This window comes from Saccostrea cucullata, unplaced genomic scaffold (assembly GCF_032062105.1).
Source record: "Saccostrea cucullata isolate Sc308-1 unplaced genomic scaffold, CSIRO_AGI_Scuc_v1 ctg281, whole genome shotgun sequence".
NCBI classification, from domain to species: domain Eukaryota; kingdom Metazoa; phylum Mollusca; class Bivalvia; order Ostreida; family Ostreidae; genus Saccostrea; species Saccostrea cuccullata.
The window spans coordinates 837,751-859,663 of record NW_026926059.1 but is presented as its reverse complement, the minus strand read 5'-3'; the positions used below and the strand labels follow the sequence as shown (position 1 = coordinate 859,663).

At 34.3% G+C, this 21,913-nt stretch overlaps 1 protein-coding gene across 2 annotated transcripts; it reads right to left on the bottom strand.

Moving 5' to 3' along the window:
- Positions 1 to 604: 604 nt before the first annotated feature.
- Positions 605 to 21,236, bottom strand: LOC134270559 (RNA polymerase-associated protein LEO1-like). Of its 2 annotated transcripts, XM_062752804.1 has the most exons (14): positions 21,150 to 21,236; positions 17,933 to 18,215; positions 17,609 to 17,719; positions 17,262 to 17,494; positions 17,023 to 17,118; positions 13,501 to 13,613; positions 13,099 to 13,247; positions 12,924 to 13,008; positions 12,682 to 12,800; positions 12,109 to 12,243; positions 11,733 to 11,868; positions 9,900 to 10,071; positions 8,791 to 8,894; positions 605 to 1,237 (listed from the first exon to the last, which is right to left on the bottom strand). In XM_062752804.1, the coding sequence occupies exons 1-14, from the start codon at positions 21,196 to 21,198 to the stop codon at positions 1,091 to 1,093; spliced, it is 1,932 nt and encodes a 643-aa protein (XP_062608788.1). In that variant the 5' UTR covers positions 21,199 to 21,236; the 3' UTR covers positions 605 to 1,090. The 2 variants fall into 2 exon arrangements, with proteins under 2 accessions (XP_062608788.1, XP_062608787.1); XM_062752803.1 differs by having other exon boundaries at positions 17,262 to 17,719.
- Between the last annotated feature and the right edge of the window lie 677 nt (positions 21,237 to 21,913).

Sequence of the window (21,913 nt, the reverse complement as noted above, 5' to 3'; positions counted from 1 at the left end):
GTGACCTAAATGCAAAAAAATAGCTTTTTCAATCCTGTGCCATAACTTTTGAACCATAGAGATAAAGACTTCATTTTTCGTATGCACACTCCACTAATTAAGCTCCTTCATATGACACCGAAGTCAATTACTTAGTGACCTTGACTGTGACCTATTTGCTAAAAATAGCCTTTTTGAAACTTCTCCATAATATTTGAACCATAGGAGATAGAGACTTCATATTTAGTGTGCATGCTCCACTAATTAAGTTCTTTCAAATGACACCAAGGTCAATGACCTTGTGACCTTGACTGTAACCTATATGCTAAAAATATCTTTTTCAAACTTTGTTGCCGCCGGGTACATATCACAAACACATCTTGTTTTTTTTTAAGTTATAAACCCTTTTTTAAAAAGCATGTGGTCAACTTTGAATACAGTAAAACTGTTTAGTACCAACACGAATATTGCAAATTCACGGATATAGCAAAGTTATATTGGATCCCCAACTATATTATTTTAAAGAATTCTTTATATGGATATAATGAATTACAGATATAGCGAAGTAATTTTATAAGGCCAAGTGACTTCCTTATAACCAAGTTTTACTGTATTTAACATGAAATATAAATATTCTCACTTGACCTTCTGACTTTGGTGAACTAGATACAGGATAACAATTCTCATAAGAAGTGTAGTGTCCGGCACAACAAGAATAGATAAGGGTAACATCATGTGCTGTCCTGGTTTTATTACTGATGCATGACATGAATTTATTTACATGATATGACACCTGTTTATGTACAAATGTGTTGCATTTAGCTATGCCATGAATAGTTTATCATTATCTCATGATCTAAAAAAAATTCTTGATAAATGGTAAAGCATGTACATGGACATTTTTGGATTGCTTTATAAAAAGAATTCTGATGGATTGAATTTCTACCTTTTTTAAGGCAAACACCATTACTGCCATAAAGTTATGACCTTTTATTGCACTTTGACTTTACCACCGTCCTGTTAGAAAATGTTTCAGCCTGCCTAAAGTCAAACTTGCTTTAAGTTGGTGACTTTCACATTAAAGCTCCTCCTACTCTTCTGACATGACCTGTCAATCATCCTCCATATCGCTGCCCTTATTGGATCCCTCGCTCTGAGCGCCACTCCCCTCTTGAGATGCCCCACCCCCTTCTTCTTCACTGTCACTCTCCACAATCCTTGCTTTCTTTTTCTTAGGACCTTTCTCTTCCTCCGAATCCTTCAACAAATTATCAAAACAGCATTACATTCAAGCAATGTAAGGCCAGCTTTTCTTAATATAATCTAATTTTTAAAAAAACATTGCAAAGACAAAGTTTAAATAAATTAAACTTTTTCAAGGGATCATACAATTATCTCAAATACCATGGACATCTCCAAGTTATTTGGATTGAATTCTCAACCACCCTTTTCAAAGAATTGTTTTTAACTTCAATATTTTGAACTTTTTTCATATGAATTTTTAATAAAATCTGTTGCATTATTAATTTTGAGACAACAAGATTTGACTATGTGTACATTGAAGTTGATCTGGACCGAATGAAATTCAAAGACTAGGACTGATTTACAAACTGTAAACATGGCACCTATGTAAAGACATTCAACACATTTACCATGCCTGAAGTTCATTGCAATGGACTCTGGTTATATTGTGTGGCCAGATTTGAGGAGGGAGGGGGGGGGGGAATCACATACATGTATTTTCATCTAGACAAATTTTCATGGTTCAAGGAAACATTCTTATACGGCTTTTTATTCTGTGGTTGACAAACTGTTTATCAAGTTGATATACATTTGAATTTTTTTTATTTGTTGGAGGGCATAAGTTGTAGGTCTATCCATACCAAGATAACAATGAAAATTTAACTTTCAAGAAAATTAGTTCATTTCACAGTAATAACCATGTAGTACATGTACCGGTAATTGTTAGCAGCTAATGCCAATACTTGTACAATCATATGGAAAACAGAAAAGACAGTATCCAGACTACAAAGAAGGGAAGTTATACTGCATTTTATTGCCCAATTTTCCTGTCCTTCACAATTCTTGTGAAATGAAATAACAGTAATGACAATTCATTTTTGGGGGAGGGGGGGTGTTCATGTTCATTTTGGATTCCCAAACCTTATTTATCTAACTGTGAAAAACATATTTTCAGTATACTTTCTTATCCTAAATCAGTATTGCATAACTGAGATGATTGAGCAATTCATTGAGAGGTTATGTTCTAGTTCATGATCCTTCAATGTAGACGTTTAAATTCCTATGAGACCGCTTTTATCTTGTCTCTGATATTATGTTCCATATCATACCAATATGGATTTTTTAAGTCTGGTTAAAATTTTAATTCAAGTTAAACATGTGTTTGTCCTAATTTATTTTCTATGATGATTCCTGATTTTTATTGAAGCAGTTTTCTTTGTCTCTCTTGGACTTGTTCTAAATTCTTACTCTGGAATTTAAAGAACATGTGTATTTCAATAAATGTGCAATTTTTAAATCTGAATAATTCCCTCTTGATTTAAGTTAAATAATCATTGACACTTTGTTCTAAATTCTAAACTTAAGACTATTATTTCTACCTCTTATATATAGTGATTATAAAAATAATATGCTTATTTAACATAAACCCTTGTTACACAAACATTACTTAATTTTGTGCATGCTGAGATGATTCATAACACCTGTGATTTATATAATATACAGAAACAGGGTACAATAAAAAGTCAGCAGAAAAGGTCCACAGGCCACAAGGCTCACCTGACAAATGAATTTTTTACAATGTATCTGAACTGCATCAAGAGATTGAGAGCTGATTCAAATGGGGCTACTTAAGACCAGTTACAGTAGCCAAACGGTTGTTGAAAGGAAGAATTTTAATCTACATACAGTCAAAACTTGATACTGTAAACCAACTTTTATTCACGTGTGAGAAATATTCATGAGTTCTGCAACCTACTTTTATTTGTGAATATTAATCACCCCGAAACTAATAATTTTGATAAGTAATTGTAGAGATTTTTTCCTCAGTTACAAAAATTTAATTGTCACAGATTGATTTCAAACTGACGAATTGTGAATAAAAGATGACCTGAATAATAGTTGGTTTAGAGTATATGAACTCAATGGGACAAAAAAAATTAGAGATATTCAGCTCTTTGAGATTCTGATTGTAAAATACATGAAGAAAAGTAGTTGTGACTTCCATTAAGCATGTTATAGTAAAAGTATATCAACCTAAACAATACATCATCAATACTAACTCTTATCAAACATCAACCTCTACATGGCAACAGGGAATACTAGCTGATGTTTTGAGTGTCCTAAAACAAGGTCAAAGGTTCATCTACCTTCTGTCTGAGAGAGAAATGTGTTATCAAGGAAGGACATTGCCTTTAGAGCACTGAGTTCTCCTCAGGTGATCTTATCTTGAAGGGTATCTGTACTCCACTTTTACTTTATATCGTATATCTTGTTGTACAATATAAATAGTGAAAGACATTATTCTGCCCCTCCCTGAATTATGATTCCATTTTTTTTAAGTATACAGTGTACCAGTAAAGTGCAAGGTAACATCAGAGAAAACCTGTCCCAAATATTTAGCACAATAACTTCAGAGTAAAATTGGATTGAAATTTCCATTCTATATCAAGGGAGAGAGAGAGAAAGAAAGAGCGAGAGTCTGAAAAAGAAATCTTCATCAAAATGACATTTTTTTATTATTTGTTTTTTTTTCATTTGAAATTCTGAATCATCCAGACTCTCATACTTCTATTGCCTAGCCTCCCTCCTCCCAACAGAGTATCTGTGTTTCTCTGAAATGATCACTTGTATGTCAGCTGTACCAAACTACCAACCTTTTTTGGGTCAGCAGAGTATTTGCTTAATTGATTAACAGTTAATTGGTTGACATTTACAGAATATTTACATGATGTATGATAATTGCTGTTTTTATACTTTTTGTTACACAGTCTAACCAGAAATATGTCAATAGGACAATTTAACCCACATCTACATTTGTAATGTGCAACTGTGCAGTGTGAACTTCAGAAGCTGAGGAAGGCAATTTTAAGTTTCATTTCTTTGTTAAAAAAGAATCTGTTTGTGAAACACTGATGCCCCTGTATGGCAACTTATGACAAAGATTAAAGTTTTTCAAAAGTAGGTAAATTCAAAGTTCAAGGTCAACATTTGTAAAATTTAAAGTCCTTTACTAACTGTTCAAAAGTTAAGGCCAAGGTTGAAGTTTTTTTTTTTAATAGGACAAACTGCAAGGTCAAGGTCAAAAATATTTACATCCATGGAAAGGACTTAATTATCATGATGAATACACATGTGAAAAATGTAAGCCCTAGCAATAACTGTTCAAAGTTATGGCCAAGGTTAAAGTTGGGTAAATTTTTGCAAAAGTGGATCAAACCCCAAAGGTCAAATTCAAAAGGTGACGTGAGGTGTGACAATTCTTGATGTCTCCCTCACGCACAGGGTGACAACTGTTGTCACCCTTCAGATGACAATGAGATAGCCTAAACGAGCACGCAGAGTTACAAGTGTGTTGCCGCCCTTTGAATGAAAATACAGTGGTTTAAGTGAGATAACTCTTCATAAATAATTATACATGCACAATTGCTAAATATGCGGGATCGGTAAACAATAAATTCTAACGATGACGTCAAAGTTGTCTGTTGACATATTTTGAAAGTATGTAGTCATAGCAAAGTAGGAGAAACAAGAGGTTTGATTAATTACTACTTCCCACTCTATATAATAGAATTATATTCTTCAGGATAATAAAACTATTATGGACTGTTTAGAGTTTAGAAGTGCCCTCTGGTGACAACCCTACTCAGACCTGAAAATTGGTGATGTCTCCCTTCTAAACAGTCCATATTAAATTGTATATTGCCCCCCTCCCCTTTATAAGAGCTATGAATAAACGAATTGTATTATTTTTTGTGTGTGCATCATAATTAATTAACTTAAAAAAGGTTTTTTTTTGATAAATAAATTTAGAACAAGAAATTAATTTCATTTGGCTCCATGTTAACTTTGTTACAAGCAATAAAACGTTAAAAAAAAATCAATGGTGGGGTTAATGAGGGCTTAACTAGTCTAAATAAAATTAACACACTTATATTTTTACATTTTTATATATATATACAAATTTACCTAGTACCCAGGTACTTGTTCAGAAAATCGTCTGAGTAACTAATTATCAAAAATTGACCAATTTGACATCCCTAGTAAAAATAAAATCTAAGTAGCATATGATGAAAAACAAAAGTTTGATAAAAATCAAGAATGATGCAACACAACACCTGTCCTATGAAAGACCTAGCTGGCACATTGCTCAGGATCAGCTATAGCACTAGATACAGCTACACAAAAAAATATATATTATCATTTATGCACATCCTGAACTTTAAATGTAAGGTTTAAAGTGAAAGTTATTCGTTATATCATTCATCAAGTTTACAATATAATCTTAAGTCATAGGGAATGAAAATCACTTTGATGTAAGTGTAAATTTGTTATAAGCATGTTTATGGCATGCCAAATTCAAAAAAATGAGCTAAACATAGTTTCATAGTCGATAAACTAGGTTTATCAGTTGTTAACTATAGTTTACAGACTGTTAACTATAGTTTACAATGTTAATCTATATTTCACATCTGTAAACCATAGTTAACACGATAATCTATGTTTCAGAACTGTAGACTATACATAGCACTGAAAAAATCATTTGCGATTGCAAAACATAGATTATCTGATAAATACAGTTTCACGATTTGTAAACTATGGTTTACAGCTCTTAACCATAGTTAACGATCTCATAAATATAGTTTCATGATTTGTAAACTATGATTTACAACTCTTAACTATAGTTCACGATTGTAAATTATAGTTTACAGATGTGAATCTATGTTTATCGACAAAATCTATCGTTAACTTTTATTACAGACAGATAAACTTAGATTAGCATTCGTAAACTATAGTTAACAATCGTTAAATATAGTTTTACAGATGAAAACTATAGTTAACGAATTGTTAACTATAGTTCATAGTTTACAGTCAATAAACCTAGTTTATCAACTGTGAAACTAAGTTTAGCTCATTTTTGTGAATTTGGCGTGCGTTACATGTTTGCTATAACCATGTTTTACTGTATTACAAGGAAGTCAAGGTCAGAGGACAGGACATAGTTCAAGGACTTCTCTATCTAATCACAGGAATAAATACATCAAACAATGAGTATTCTAAGGTATACATCAAACAAGAGGCCCATATGGGCACTTGAAATCAATACACATGAGCATGAATAAAATGATTTAATATATATGTATAAACACACAGAAACTAATGCTTTCAATAACCATAAATTGATTCTATACACATGTATATGGAAGATCTTTATTAATTTTGCAGATTAAACATAATAAATATTTCAGCTGCTCCTTCTCTGTTAATTTGTGCATGTTAATACATGTCATTTTAAGACTGAAGTGCTCTAATTATGAATGTGCAGATCAGTTGAGGAGGAATTCTGTGCTCAATGTTCAGCTGAAGGGGAAAACTGTGCTTAATGTTGAGTGTGCTCATCGTCCCCTGCTTTTGCGAAAGCAAAGGGACATTAAATCTCATTCGTCTGTCAGTCTGTGGGTCTGTCTGTCCATCACAAAAACGTTAACATTGGTCATATCTTTTGATAGGAAGAGATAGGACTTTCATACCACACATGTATATTACCTCTGATAAGACCTTTCCAAATACGCTATGATTTTTGACCCCATGACCTTGACCTTGAAGTTTGACCTATTTTAAATAAAATTAATCATTACTTTGAATTGGCCATAACTTTTGAATTAGAAAAGATAGGGTTTTCATATTAGAGATGTGTATTACCTGTGACATGAACTTACTTAATACACTAAGATTTTTGACTTTGTGACCTTGACCTCGAAGTTTGACCTAATTTTCATAAACTTTAACCTTGGACATATCTTTTGAATGAGAAACGATAGGACTTTTATGTTAAAATGTGTATTACCTGTGACAAGACCTTCCTAAAACACTATATTTTTTTTTACCTCTTGATCTTGACCTTGAAGTTTGACCTACTTTTCAAAAACTTAAACATTGTCATGAATTTTGAAGGAGAATAGATAGGGCTTTCATATTAAAACTGTGTATTGCTTGTGAAAGACCTTTCTAAATACCATATGATTTTTGATCTTGTGACCTTGACCTTGAAGTTTGACTTACTTTTCAAAATTGTTAATTTTTTCTTATAACTTTTGATTGAGAAGAGATAGGGCTTTCATATTTGACATGTGCATTACGATATTACCTGTGCAATATATTTTCTAACATGCTTTGATTTCTGACTCCTTGACCTTGACCTTCATGATTGACCTTACTTTAAAAAAAAATTCAACTTTGGTGATAATTTCTATATATTCACATTCAGTGTAATTTTCTTTATTAAATCCATTAGAAATCCACGACGTTCTAATTTCTATAACACACTCGAAACCTTGTCACAGTGCGGTAGAACACACAGTAGGAACTACATGCATTTTCAATATTTAGGAACACTAAAATGTATATTGTTTTGACACAATTTCATTTAAAAAAACTTCCCTTTAAAAAATTAACATAAAATACAACAAATGTGCATTAAAACTTAACTTGTCATTTTTTTTCCCTCGCAATGTTTATTTGCATTATTTAACTTTCCAACGTCACAAACGGCATTCCAACATTACGTACGGGCTATTATGTTTATTAAGCACACCAATACCGAAGGGCGCTAAATTCACATTACACATGAACGAAATAAACAATTATGATAAAGGAAAATTAGAGAATGTAAATGTAAGCATTGAATTCATATTTTGGGATGTCTTCGTTCCTGTAACACACCTGGCCATGCCGACAAATTATCATACCCCGCTAAACGCGCAGTTTTCAATTTGTTGGCACCGCCAGGTGTGTTACAGGACCGAAGACATCCCAAAATATGAACTCAATGCTTAAACGACATCTGATAGGGTGCTTATATTTGACACAATATGTCATAAAAAAATGACATCTCAGCCACAAAGACACCAAAAGCGAGGCACCACAATTATTTGAATATACTCATAATTCTACGTGTAGGTTAACAGCATAACTAAAATTTCATTTCACCAATAACTAAACATTGAACACAGAGAAAAGAGCATAATATGAGAGAAATTAAAGATGAATATCCAATCTGTTGCCTTCCACCTATTTTAAATACAGCACAAAGAAACATATTCAACTGATGATGTGCTATCTTTCGCATGGAGTGATACTGTCAGATCCCCATTAATCTTAAGTAACTTGATAATATTTTAGACTGCTACTACTATCACAGTTAAGTCTGCAACTACTGTCTTTACGCACCTAATAATGTTTTAAAATGTCTGTTAATGTTTTGTTTGTTCACAGTTTAACATCCCTCTCAATAATTTTCATTCATATGGAGACTCCGCCATCTGCTGGTGGAGAGCTGCAAATTTTGACCTATGATCGGCAGTCAGGGCTGGTTCTTTTCATGCCAGCATCGACTATGACACAGGACCTCTGTTTATAGTCTCATCCGAAGGACCGGTCACCATGTCCCACAGTGGGATTCAAACCCGCAATGTTAGGATAAGTCCTTACTCTAGAGCAGAAACTCTACCACTGTGCCACCTGTTAATGTGCTTAGAGAGCTATAAATACCAAACTCAGTGTATTTCCTACCTCATCACTTCCGCCTTTCTTGGCCCTCATCAGTCGCCCTGATTTCTCCCCATCTGAGTAAGAATCATCACTGTCTGAAGAGTATATTGTCTGGAACCGGTCAGCTACAAAAATAAAATTAAAATCTCTCTTCAAGACAAGCAATCTTAATGTTTTACTATCATCATTTTTTTCTCTATTCTATTCTGTTTATAGGCTAATACCTTTGGCACTTAACCCATTTTTGTTTATATGTTAACACCCTTGACACCTATCCTGTTTCTGTTTATAGGCTAACAAAGGCAACTTACCCCTTTTTCAGCTTATTAACATTTTGATGCTTACCCTGTTTCTGTTTATACTCCTTTTTCAGCTCCTTAGCCTTTGACACTTACCCTGTTTCTGTTTATACTCAATTAACCTAGCTTTGACACTTACCCGTTTCTGTTTAGACTCCTTTTTCAGCTTGTTGATCTTTTGACACTTACCCCATATACTGTAAAAGTACTTTTTTCCGTGTGGTGTTTACTTATGCTATGTACGCAATCACAAATTTTCCGCGGAAATTTGTCCAAGTGTACTTTTTATAAATGCAAGGCATATAGAGACAGTCTAAGAAATCCGCGTAATTTTCAACCCGCGGATTAAACGGAAATTGAGATTCCGCGGAATTATGACCCCGTGGAAAAAAGTACGTCTACAGTATGTTTATATGTATAAACACCTTTTGACACTTACCCCGTTTCCGTTTGTACTCCTTTTTCAGCTCGTTAACCTTTGACACTTACCCCGTTTCTGTTTATACTTCTTTTTCAGCTCATTAACCTTTGACACTTACCCCGTTTCTGTTTATATTTAGACCTTTCGACACTTACCTCGTTTCTGTTTATACTCCTTTTTCAGCTCGTTAACCTTTGACACTTACCCCGTTTCTGTTTATACTCCATTAACCTTTGACACGTACCCTGTTTCTGTTTATACTCTTTTTTCAGCCCCTGACACTTACCCCGTTTCTGTTTATATTCCTTTTTCAGCTCCTTACACCTACCCTTACTGTTTATACTCCTTTTTCAGCTCCTGACACTTACCCCGTTTCTGTTTATATTCCTTTTTCAGCTCCTTAAACTTACCCCGTTTCTGTTTATACTCTTTTTTCAGCTCGTTGAGCGACACGCCTCCCTCATCATCGTCCTCCCCATCCTCTAGATATCGAGCATTCAGACCGCGATGCTGACTTCTCTCTTTCATTCGCCTCCTTGTACTTTCCCTTCGTATGGAGGCTCGAAGCTTTTCTTCCTCTTTCTATAATAAAATTTACCATTTCTTTACATATCAGGAACAAAGGGCAGTAACTTCTAATCACTTAAATAGAGATTGATATTTGATTTCTTTCAGCCTTGATTTTAAACTCCATCAGAATTAAAGGGAGATATTTATTGTGTGATGTAGAGATACGAAATTGAGAAATTATCGGTAATGTACTTATATGTCCCTCCAATATAATGACTGAATAAACTAGAAAACTGACCAGTCAGCAAGGGCCCCGCCATGGGGTGGAATTAAAAGGGTGCAGCTTACAGAATGATTAATAAATGTACGAAGAATAAGCAACAGCAACTGTATTCTTAAAATTTAAAGATAATTCCTGAATATTCAAAAACTTGAAAATAATATTCTTTTATTTACATTAGGCAGTAAAAAACAACATTGAATGTATATTTAAACAATTATGAAGCTTTGTGTTCAATGAATGCAAATATCATGAAGGCTTGACCTTAACTTCAAACAAACAGCAGTTGCAGACAAAGGTTTTCATTAATTTTAAAGTGACAGATAAAGAAAAGCCTACTTAATTTTCTGCAGCAGGCTAGATAATTAATCCCAAGGGATTAATTGTACCTCTCTCATCACTTTCTTCTAAATTTACAATAAGAACTTTTTCAGTGTTAATGATAGAATTGGGTTTTTATACAACTACATTAAAAATTAATTATACATGTATTCTTGAACTAATTTTAAAATAAAAAAGTGAAAAAAGTGAAAAGAAGTAAATCAAAAAATCTTCTTTAATCTATTTCTTTTTTTTTTTAGAATTCAATGAAATCATAAATATCAAACAAAAATAAATTATAAAAATTTATATTAAAATCCACATTTCAGAGTGTTCATAGCATTCCAAATTGATTTAACTTCAAAACAAACTTCATTTGCAGACAGAGGTGGTAATTAATCTCAATGTGACAGATAAAGATAATGCTCTGGATTTTCTTCAGGAGGAAAGCTAATTAATCCCAAGGGACTCCTTGCATGATTTCAGTTTACAATGCGAACATCTTCAGCAATTATCTCTCTTTGCTGATGCATTCTTATTTAAAGTTAAGGAATCTACCCCACTACCCCAGCTCCAAACCATGGGACACAGAGAACCAAACTTTGCATCATAATATGTATTTCTGCCTACTGAACTACTGTACCAAATTAGCACTTGATTGGGCAACCATAAAAAAAGTTGCCCATTCATTCTTATGCATAATTAAGGAATCTACCCCACCACCCCAGCTCTTAACCAGAAAACACAGAGAACCAAACTTAGCATAAAAATATGTATTTCTGCCTACTGAGCTACCATACAAAATTTGAACTTGATTGGGCAACCATAAAAAAAGTTATTAGAAAAAAACAGAAAATTTGTGGACGGAAGAGTGACAGACGGACAGACAGACAGACAGACAGACAGACGGACGGACGGACGGACGGACAGACAGTGATTACTATAGGGCACCCGCAAATCCTTGCGGGGCCCTAATCAATATGGAGGACAAATTCCTTTTAGGAATCACGTTCCTCTTTAATCTGTACACAAGGAGTAAATCTGTATAAAGTTAAGCTGTGCACATGTAATCTGAATATATTCCAATATATGTCAATTCTGTAGAGTTTGGGAAATGTTATAATTATAGTACCTTGATCATTTCACTTCTGTGTGCATCAGGATCACGACCTGAAATGGGAAGGACCTTGACCTTCTGAGCTTTGGTTGACCTGTCTGCTAAAGACAAGGTCATCTTTCTGTGGGTAAAGGATTCTGTTGAATGTGGCCTATATAGAAAATACAAATTCAATATATATATATTGCATATTTTAAAAATGAAAATTGTAAGATCTGACTCATAGCTAAAATATATTCCATTATCATTCTTTTAATGCTAAGTTGAGATAACCTAAGTAATACATTTTTTGTACAAAAGACTTCAGAATAATACTGAGACATTTTAGTTAGACTCAGTTTCAAATACAACAGAAAACTGTCAGTATTATTAACTGCAGTGAGATCGTCACCTGAATGCCAGTTTGGTTTTAAAGATGTTCTGTCCCTGTAACCCCGTTCCTTGTCGTACAAACAAGTGATTGAAGTCTCCCTGTATTGGCATTGTGTGGACATCAAAGATTTCATCACCCAAGTGGAGGGACATGCTGCAAACAAAAGAAATTTACAATACAGTCATTCAGTCAAACTGAGTGTATCTCACAGTCAAATCTAAATACTCAACTTTCAAATGTCCCTCATTGTAACATATACAAAATTTATGTACATACAAAGAACAGTTTTAAAAGTTAATTTAGTCTATAAAGAAGAATACTATATGTTTTTTTCTCCATAGGGTAATAATTATGCATAGTCAGAATGCTGGCTTCATTTGTGGGCATAATGTTACACAGATTTCTTGTGTACTATTAAAGAGGATGGACTTAAATGCATTTATAGTAAGCACTGACCAAAAATAAATTTAGGTGTGTACTTTGCATACATTAATTCCTTGCAGAAACATGTTCATCTACAGTAACTAAGAGTCAGTCTTCATATATTTAGTTTAAACTTCTACTGAACAGGAAGACAGAGGAAATTCTGACCTGCCATCTGACCAGCGGACTACACGAGCGTTACTTTCCCGTACTGGGTTCCCCAGTTCATCTACAGCCTCTGTACCGTCTTCATTTAACTTCTTTCTCCAGCGAATTGTGTTCTCTACCTGTTCATCCGATTCAAAAAATCAAGAGAAAATTTGAGGTTTTTTTTAAAAAGAATTTCTACTCATCACAACAGATTGTTTCATCAAAAATATTGATATACAGTGTATCATTTTACAACAGACCTTAAGTTTAAGACGAGCTCTGCCTTCTTCATCTAAAACTTCATCTTCATCAATTTCGTCTTCATAAGTCTGGTTATCATAGGGTCTGAAAATAATAGCATGAAAAGTAACTCCTGAAAATGTAAAGGTTTCCCAGTGGTCTGAAATTCACTGTTGTCAGAGTTGTTGCCCTTACCTTGTTTCCACACTGAGGAAGTTTGGCAGTTTGACATAGTGTAGAATTTTCCCGAGGTTTGTCATGATTCGAGGAATTTCTACCTCAATCCTCGTCTCTGGAACCTCTTCTTCTGCCTGCTCCTCATCCTCATCATCTATAACAGGACCCTGGTAATAATACAAGTCATAGCATCAGAAACAGTACAAGAAATTAAATAGATTCTAGATGTCAATGCATCGGTGTCCATAAGAAGAAATTAAGTTCTAAATAAATGGATTCAACAAACTTGTTTTTGAAACAGGGACACCAAATAAATTATGCTTTACATGAAGTATATAACTCTTGACAGAAATATAAATTTTGACAAAATATGTTTTACAGTCATGTAACAGTTCACAGGTAACAGGTTATAAGGGGCACCTGTCTTTCTTGGTCAGATTTTTCCCCTTCCTCCTCGGCGTCTGATTTCTTGGCCTTGTCTTCCTCATCTGAGCTGATGTCATCAGCATCCCCAAACAGGTTCCCCACTGTGGCTGTAAACAAAGGCTAACATGTACACTGGATGTAAGACTAAAGCGATATTATTGTTGTATTAGGGCTTGAGTTTGTGATGTAAAATTATTTTAGAGAATTATGTGTATTCATTATGTGCATGTATGAACAGCAAATTGTAAAAGAAAAATTTCATAATTTTTTTCAACAACAAAATGTTCCATTATTACATATGACAAATAAATTTTAAAAATTCATGACTGTTTTCAAAATAAAAAAGTAATCAACTACAATATTTCAAAATAAATATATATTTTTGTTCGTTTCTATTTGTTTTTTTTTTTTAAATATTCTTGTACAATGTGTTAAATTCAATCAAGAACTAGAATTGTCCAATAGGGACAAATACCCCTGCTGGGTTTTTCAGAGTAGGTGCAAATTCACAAATATTTATGGATCTATTAAGAGGTGTTCACTATTTTCTTAGAAACAATTTGAGTGCTCATTATATATATTTTTTTAATTAATGAAATTGAGGTGCAACCAAATAAACCATCATACTAATACATTGTAACAGTTTTTTTTATTTCATTGAAAAAATGAATTGCAACTATTTGTCATGATACTCTGCAAATTGATTGTTGAAAAAACATTATACAGAATCATATTAATCTATATAAATTAATATCTAAATTCATTTTAAAAATAATAAAGTGCAGTCAGCCTCAGCATGATACTCCAATCAAATATTGTTCATTCAATTATTATAAACAGTTTAGAGTGCAAGAAAATCATGTCAACCTTTTTTTGCGTAATTTTTCCATTCATTATAATAATTGTTTAAACATCTCCTGTGTTGCAAGCTTTAATTGTAACAAATAATCATCAACTGGTTGCATTATAGCTTGACAAATGCCCCTCCTCCATAAACATACACATATGCACATCTTTCATGTGGGACATGATGATCTGAAATTGGTCACTTGATATTTTCAAAAAAATATATACATACCCCGGTATTTCAATTTAACTAATATGTCTTAAAAACTTGATCTATACCAAATTGATTTTAGAGATATATATTACTCTGATATTACCGTGCAATTTTAAAAAAAGTTAAATAAGAGACTGGCCATCAAATGACAAATGACTGACCAGCAGTTCTTCTGTCTAATTCCCAAAGGACACAGATAAGAGCTCCTTGGTCAGAGATATGCTCTAACAGAAATGATTGAGACAGCTTAAGCTTCCCTACAGAGAACTCATTAATTAATCTTTGACTGGATGTATGCCCACTAATTGCTATCAAGGGATGAATGGATCTTAACCTTCTCCTTTGTAGTGCAAACAAAATGCTGAAATTAAATCTGAAAACAAAGATTTTGTATAAATTTGTTACAAAGATTTATACTGAAAAAAAAATTGTGTAATCTTGATACATCATTTTGAATAAAGTTCCTGCATGATTCTCAAGATTTGTAGGGACTATCTACCAAAATTTATTTTTTTTAAATACTTGATTTATTTGGATTTTATATCATACTAAAAGTTTCAATCTGAAATTAATGTGGAGAATGAGCATGCTGACTCCAATCCCCCCACCCCACCCCCACATACACACACAATATAATTAGTTTTAATTATATTATACAATATCAATTAAGTTTTTTATACAATTTCAAATTAGTTTATTATACAATATCAAATTTGATTGAAGTTGCTTTTTCTCAAATTCGTTATATAAGTTAGGCTAGTCACTAAAACTATTTAAGGCTGATTCCTTAGCCCAGTTCCCAAGAGACAGATAACAAGTTCTTAATCAGAAACGTTCTACAAGTTAGCTCCTTACACTAAACTAATTAATTTCTCTCTAATTTGACATGCAATTTTCTGTTATCAAAATTCTCCTTGACCAGTGCTTCATAATTATACCCTTGGGAGAGGTAGATTTTCTCTTATAAAATAATATTTGTTATGGATTGCTGTAAAGTATATAATAAAATCAAAAGCCTGAAAGGCTTCAATGGCGTCGAACAAGAAAAACAATTTCAAAAGATCTGCAAATAGGTCAAGTGAGTGACTCCAGTAACATAATAAAATTAAAAAAAAATAGTCTTAACACATATACAGTATAGGGCCTGATAGCCTTGTGTCCTGGTCCGAATGAGTCAGGGTTCGAATTGACGAGACATCGTCAGAAATGTCCATCCTCTCTATATCAATCTAATTTCTTTTCAGTCAGTCGAAGACATATGAAGGGTTTCATAAATTATTTTAATTATTAATTGCCATTGTCAGAGTGTTGTTCTGTTGTATAGTGATTGCATCTTAACTACAACCATGACTCTAATGTTACAAGTACGATCGACTTACGATAAGGCGCGGTAAACAAATGGAGGAAATAGATAAATACAGTAATACTGGCATTACTGGTCAATATCGTAGGTTGTTCGGCTAAAACTGGATTGAAGATCCTGAAAGTAAAGCTAAGATTAAGAAATTCAATCTTTATAGTCTTGTTGTATTCGTGTTTATTTTGTAATTATTTTACCGTATTTAAGATTGTTTGTATTACAGTAATCGGTCCCAAATGTGATTCATGTCATTCGACACACCCTCTCAGTAGAAATTCATCCGCAACAACCATAACGTTTTTCATGCGTAAAAATTAAACATAATATTGTTGTTTTGTAGTAGTATTAATTGAAGATACAATTGATTTAATTTTATATTCAAGCTATTATTCATTGTGAACGTTTTAAAAGAAATTGGTTTACAGCTGTTGCTATTTTCTATTGCGGATGCATCCACTGACACGTGCGGTCGCGTAAACCTGACTGATCGCTAGATGACGATTGGGCAAGCCCGACGCCATAAAAAAATATTTTCTTAATTTAACATGTTTTAAATAGGGATATTGCAACATTCTTACATTTTTAGGGATTGTTTAATTCAATAGTAAAAGACAGCTATTTTTTTAAATTTCACTTTAATTAAAGGTCACAGTGACCTTGAAATAGGTCATGACACACCTTCTACCCAAGATGCATAAATTGGCCAAGTTTGATGATTGCTAGTCTAATAGTTTTCTAGTTATGAGCCAAACAAAACAACAAAATAAAAAAGAAAAAATGCCTGTAAAATGCAGAAAAATCATCCAATCATGATGAAAATACCAGGTGCACACCTTCATATGGTGAATAATGAGTGTACAAATTTTCAGACAAATCCATCCAATAGTTTCTGAGAAACGGTCCGGACAAAATCTTGTCTACAGACAGACAGACAGACGGACAGATGGACATGGTGATTCCAATATACCCCCCTAAACTTCGTTTGCGGGGGTATAAAAAAATTGATAGGCATATTTACCAAGACTAAAATTGTGAGTTAAAAATGGAGACGGGCAAATAAACATATTTTCAATTGATGCCTTCTCATACAACTTACCTCCCATATCATCATCTGAGTCTGACCCAGAGCCCACCTTCTTTTTTTTCTTCTTTCTTCCAATGTCTGACCCACTGTCACTTCCTGAGCCCCTCCCTGTCAAAAATTGGTCAAATTCCTCAATATTAAAAGTTTACGCCAGTATTTTGTGAATCATTAGTACAATAAAATTTAATTACAAACAAAATATTCAACACAACAGAGAAATTTTAACCATTATAAAATAAAGTCCAGTTTACCTGGACTCCGTGATCGGCTCCTGGATCTACTCCTAGCTGGACTGCCAGATCTGCTTCTGGCTGGAGATCCAGACCCACTTCTAGCTGGACTCCCCGACCTACTCCTTGGACTCCCTGACCTACTTCTTGGACTTCCTGACCTGCTTCTGGCAACTGGAGTGCCAGACCTGCTTCTTGCTGGGGAACCCGACCTACTTCTTGGACTCCCTGACCTACTTCTTGGACTCCCTGACCTACTTCTTGGACTACCTGACCTACTTCTTGCTGGTGAACCTGACCCGCTTCTTGCTGGGGACCTTGACCTACTTCTAGGACTTCCTGACCCACTTCTGGCTGGACTTCCTGACCCACTCCTTGCTGGTGATCCTGATCCACTTCTTGCTGGGGACACTGACCTGCTTCTAACAGGGCTTCCTGACCTACTTCTTGGGCTACCTGATTGAGCCGGTGAACCTGACCTAAAGCGTATTTGAGGACATTACATGTTAGTTACTGCTGTTTATGAATTGCAAAAAATTGCCAATTTTACACTAATTTAAATACAATAATGTTTACATATCATTAATTTGACAAACTGTTTATTGTTGAGATTCTACTAGTTTACTCCTTCTTTCTATGTGTAATGCTATACCTGTGTGTAATTCTATACCTGTGTGTGTGTAATGCTATACCTGTGTGATGCTGGTGAGCCTGCTGGAGTTACAGACTGACTCCTGTCTGGAGTTCCTGAGCGATGACTGGCTGGGGATCCAGGACTGTTAGGTGGGGATCCAGATCCACTTCTCTGTGGTGAGCCACTGTGAGCCGGACTTCCTGATCCTGCAGGACTGCCAGGAGGACTTCCTGATCCCGCAGGACTGCCAGGAGGACTTCCTGATCCCGCAGGACTGCCAGTTGGACTTCCTGAATGGTGACTCCCTGGGCTTCCACTACCAGATCTAGATCCATGACTTTCTGTGAATTCAATCAACAAAGATTACTCTTTTTTTTTAGTAGTAAATAAAAACAGAATATAAGAAAAATTTATTTTATGAAAACTAGATCCATTAAGTACTGCATTCTGATTGAATGAATTCTTGCAGTCAACCTTCTTTTTCATGTGTGTGATCTGTCAATAGCTCTTCAATTTAAAAGTAAAATACCAGAGCTGCCAACATTCTGAAATGAAAAATAGTAAGGCGGGGTCCAGGGACTGCCTAGACCCCTTGCCGCTGTTGATGTTATGTAAATGAACATGCAATCGGAGCAATTTGAGGCATATTTCCATTTTGTTCACTTTTAAACATTAACATGACTATGGTCAGCCTTCTAAAACGACAATACAAGCAAGCGTTGTAAGGATTATAAATATTTAATTATAATAGTAAAAACTGTAGACAGCCAGATATGAAAATTCCGATATCATAAAGTAATAAACTTTGATCAAGAAAAACTGAAATTGGAAGAGTATGAAGAGAAATCGTAAGGCATATGTTAGACGCTACTTTCATCAGCCTTACTCCAAAATCGTAAGGGTTGGCAGCTCTGAAATACATTTCGTATAATAAGAAACAATGTACTTTTTCACAAATTCTAGAAGAGTTCTGATTTAGTACTGGTAGTTAACGCAAAAGTCAATAACAGTAAAACAAGTGCACATCATCTGCTCTTTTCAGTCTATTTCAGAAATGATATCACCAAAAATACTAATCCGAGATTCCTCTGACTCTAATCCCTGCTTTTACATTGTGACTTGTGCAGGGGAGAGTCAGAGCGGAGACCATACTGAAAAGTGGGAATTCCGCGATACCAGTTGGTGTCGCAACTCTGCCTACCTTTTACAAATTTATTTCGCGGAGCTAACTCCCGAGACGCGAGAAATCAGTAAAACAATTATTCTCCTACTTGTTTATCGTCATTAATATGATGCTTTCGCTGTTTAAACGACCTTATCACTGACAAATGAAGCATCACTTGAATTATGTCGCCTCCTTGCCATTTGACTTCTTTGCGCATGACGTCACACACAAATACACAAACAAACTATTACGTGAAAATATCCTCATATTAGCATAAAAGTCGTTTTTGATAGTTGCTTTCCTTATCAATAAATAAATGAAACATTATGCTGTTTTATGTATTTTTTCACAACACTTTCATATTTTTCCGAAGGTCCACACAGGTTTTGAGCACGTGTTACATTCAAACCGATTGGAATTTTGTGTATTTGTGTGCTGACGTCATGTGCAAAGAAGTAGAATGGGGAGGAGGCGACCTAATTCAAGTGATGCTTCATTTGTCAGTGATAGGATCGTTTAAACGGCGAAAGCATCATATTAATGACGATTAACAAGTAGGAGAATAATTGTTTTACTGATTCCTCACGTCTTGGGAGTAAGCTCCGCGGAATAAAGTTGTAAAAGGTAGGCAGAGTTGCGACAAAAACTGGTATCGTGGAATTCCCACTTTTCAATATGGCCTCCGCTCTGACTCTCCCCTGCACAAGTCACAATATAAAAGCAGGGGTTAGAGTCAGAGGAATCTCGGATTACAAAAATACTAAGGTAAACAATGCTTAGGCACAAAGCATTCCATTATCCATTTGAATAATGTTCGATTTGAATTACTTTTTTCAATAGTCCACAGATGGTTTGTAGTACAATTTTTTTGTTTTTTCTAATAAGAATATAAATGAAAATTTCTACATGGTGTGTTGAAATTCTGAAGAGTTTAATAAAGTTATAAAGCTAAATAAAGCAATACAGTTAAACTGAGGGAATATATTCCACTTAATGAGAACTGAGTCACAGGGTCTCTTCACGATTTATCTGGACCACCCATACACTATGAAATACTCAGTGCAGGATTAGTCTATCAAATAGAAAGAAGACAATCGTGCCAATCACCTGTGTTTAAATACATAAATATTAGCGAGCGCAGCGAGCTCAATAGACTAACGTGTATGAACAGAGGAAATTCGGATTGAAATCTCTAATACGTCAGCCAAATTTCTCTGTGCAACATTCCCAGAATTCCTGCACTACCCAATGTCCTTTGCGCGAATAAATCAAAAATAGTAAAAAAAAATTAAAGGAACATTGTTTCTTACCGAAATCTTAACGAAATGATTTTGCCTTAAAAAAATACCCCCATGCCACAACACCGGCCTTCACCTTGCCCTTCGGAAATGATACAAATGACGTCATCGGAAACTTACGAATTTTGACGAAGTTATGTCGGTTGCTTCCGTGAAACTCCGAAAACATGTTGCGGTGCATAGCAACATGGTGGCTAAAACACAGCAACAACTTACTTGAAAGGAACGATTTAATGCAATCTCCATGCCATAAAACTATCGTTTGCGTCCAAAGTCAACAGGACTTTTTATCTGACGTCATACTTTCGTCACTTCAACGGTTCGGGTATTTCCGATTTCGTCGGAAACTTCCGAGAAGTTTGGAATCTCGATCCCGATGCTTGGGAAATGATTTCTTTTTATTGTTTTGTTTTATTCTTTTTGCGTTCTTTTTCTTGAATGATAGACAGTACATGTGTAGGTTTATGATAGTAAATAAACTGCGCTCGCCCCAACGGTCACACCGTAAAACATATTAAATATATAGTTATGGGTTCAGACAAGACGAATACCATTTAAAGAAAAACTACTATAATGCTTGCGTTAAGCAGGGACCTATATACTAAGTTAGTATATAGGTCCTGCGTTCAGTATCAGTATATAGAAATTAAATTTTCAGTTCGAATTTTCTCAGATTAGTAACAAAGACACATCTAATATTTATCGACATTGAAAACTTGATGACGATTATTATAGTTCTAAAATGTAGAACATGGATTATCAATAGCATAATCAAATATAAATCATATATCAACAACTTTTAAACAGCAAACCTTCATCACTTTCGGCTCCGCTACCGAAAATGTCGCCCGGATCTGCCATTTTTTTTTTAGCTATTACTTCTGTCGTACGTAGAATGACTCGTATCCATCACCGTATTCAGTGATGGAGATTCAAGGCGAGGACAATCGGATTATTCTTTTAAAAGAAAAATGAAATATATCAAACTTTGTTATTAATTATGTCCTCCCCCTTTTTATTATTTTTAATAGATGTGTTTTAAGCATCAACGGAACATATTTAGTGGAAAAATGGTTAAGAACAAAAAATATACCTGAGTAAAATTCTATTCGTCATCAACATTTAAATGAAAGTAAAGTTTTCAAAAAATGGAATCTTAGCATATGTCAGTTTGGAATATTTTTAATATTCCAAACAATAAAAACGAATTTGAATTACCATATCATTAGTCATTTGCAAAATTATTTTGTTAAAAACATTCTGATTATACACACAATTAAGTACTCTGAAGTTGACATCAAGAAGATGACTGAGTTTCTGATTGACAGCATCTGTGTGTGTTTTGTTTTTGTTTTTTTTGGGAGACGATGTCTTCCATCAATCTATTGAAATTCCCATGGGTACCAATCGTACCCCGTTATTTGCAGATCTAGCCCTATGAAGCAAATTTTGTCCAGAATCTTGTATGATGAAAAGAAGGAAACACTTGCCCTGGCCTTCAACTCGACATTTAGATATATCGACGACGTACTGTCAATTAACAATGGTTATTTCCATTCTTATGTCGATACGATAT

Excerpts from the sequence above, each read along its gene's own strand:
- LOC134270559 (XM_062752803.1), bottom strand. The coding sequence starts at position 21,198 with ATGGCAGATCCGGGCGACATTTTCGGTAGCGGAGCCGAAAGTGATGAA. Across the intron at positions 13,009-13,098 it reads TTCCTCAGTGTGGAAACAAG|ACCCTATGATAACCAGACTT; the intron begins GTAAGGGCAACA and ends TATTATTTTCAG. Across the intron at positions 12,801-12,923 it reads GAGCTCGTCTTAAACTTAAG|GTAGAGAACACAATTCGCTG; the intron begins GTCTGTTGTAAA and ends TCGGATGAACAG.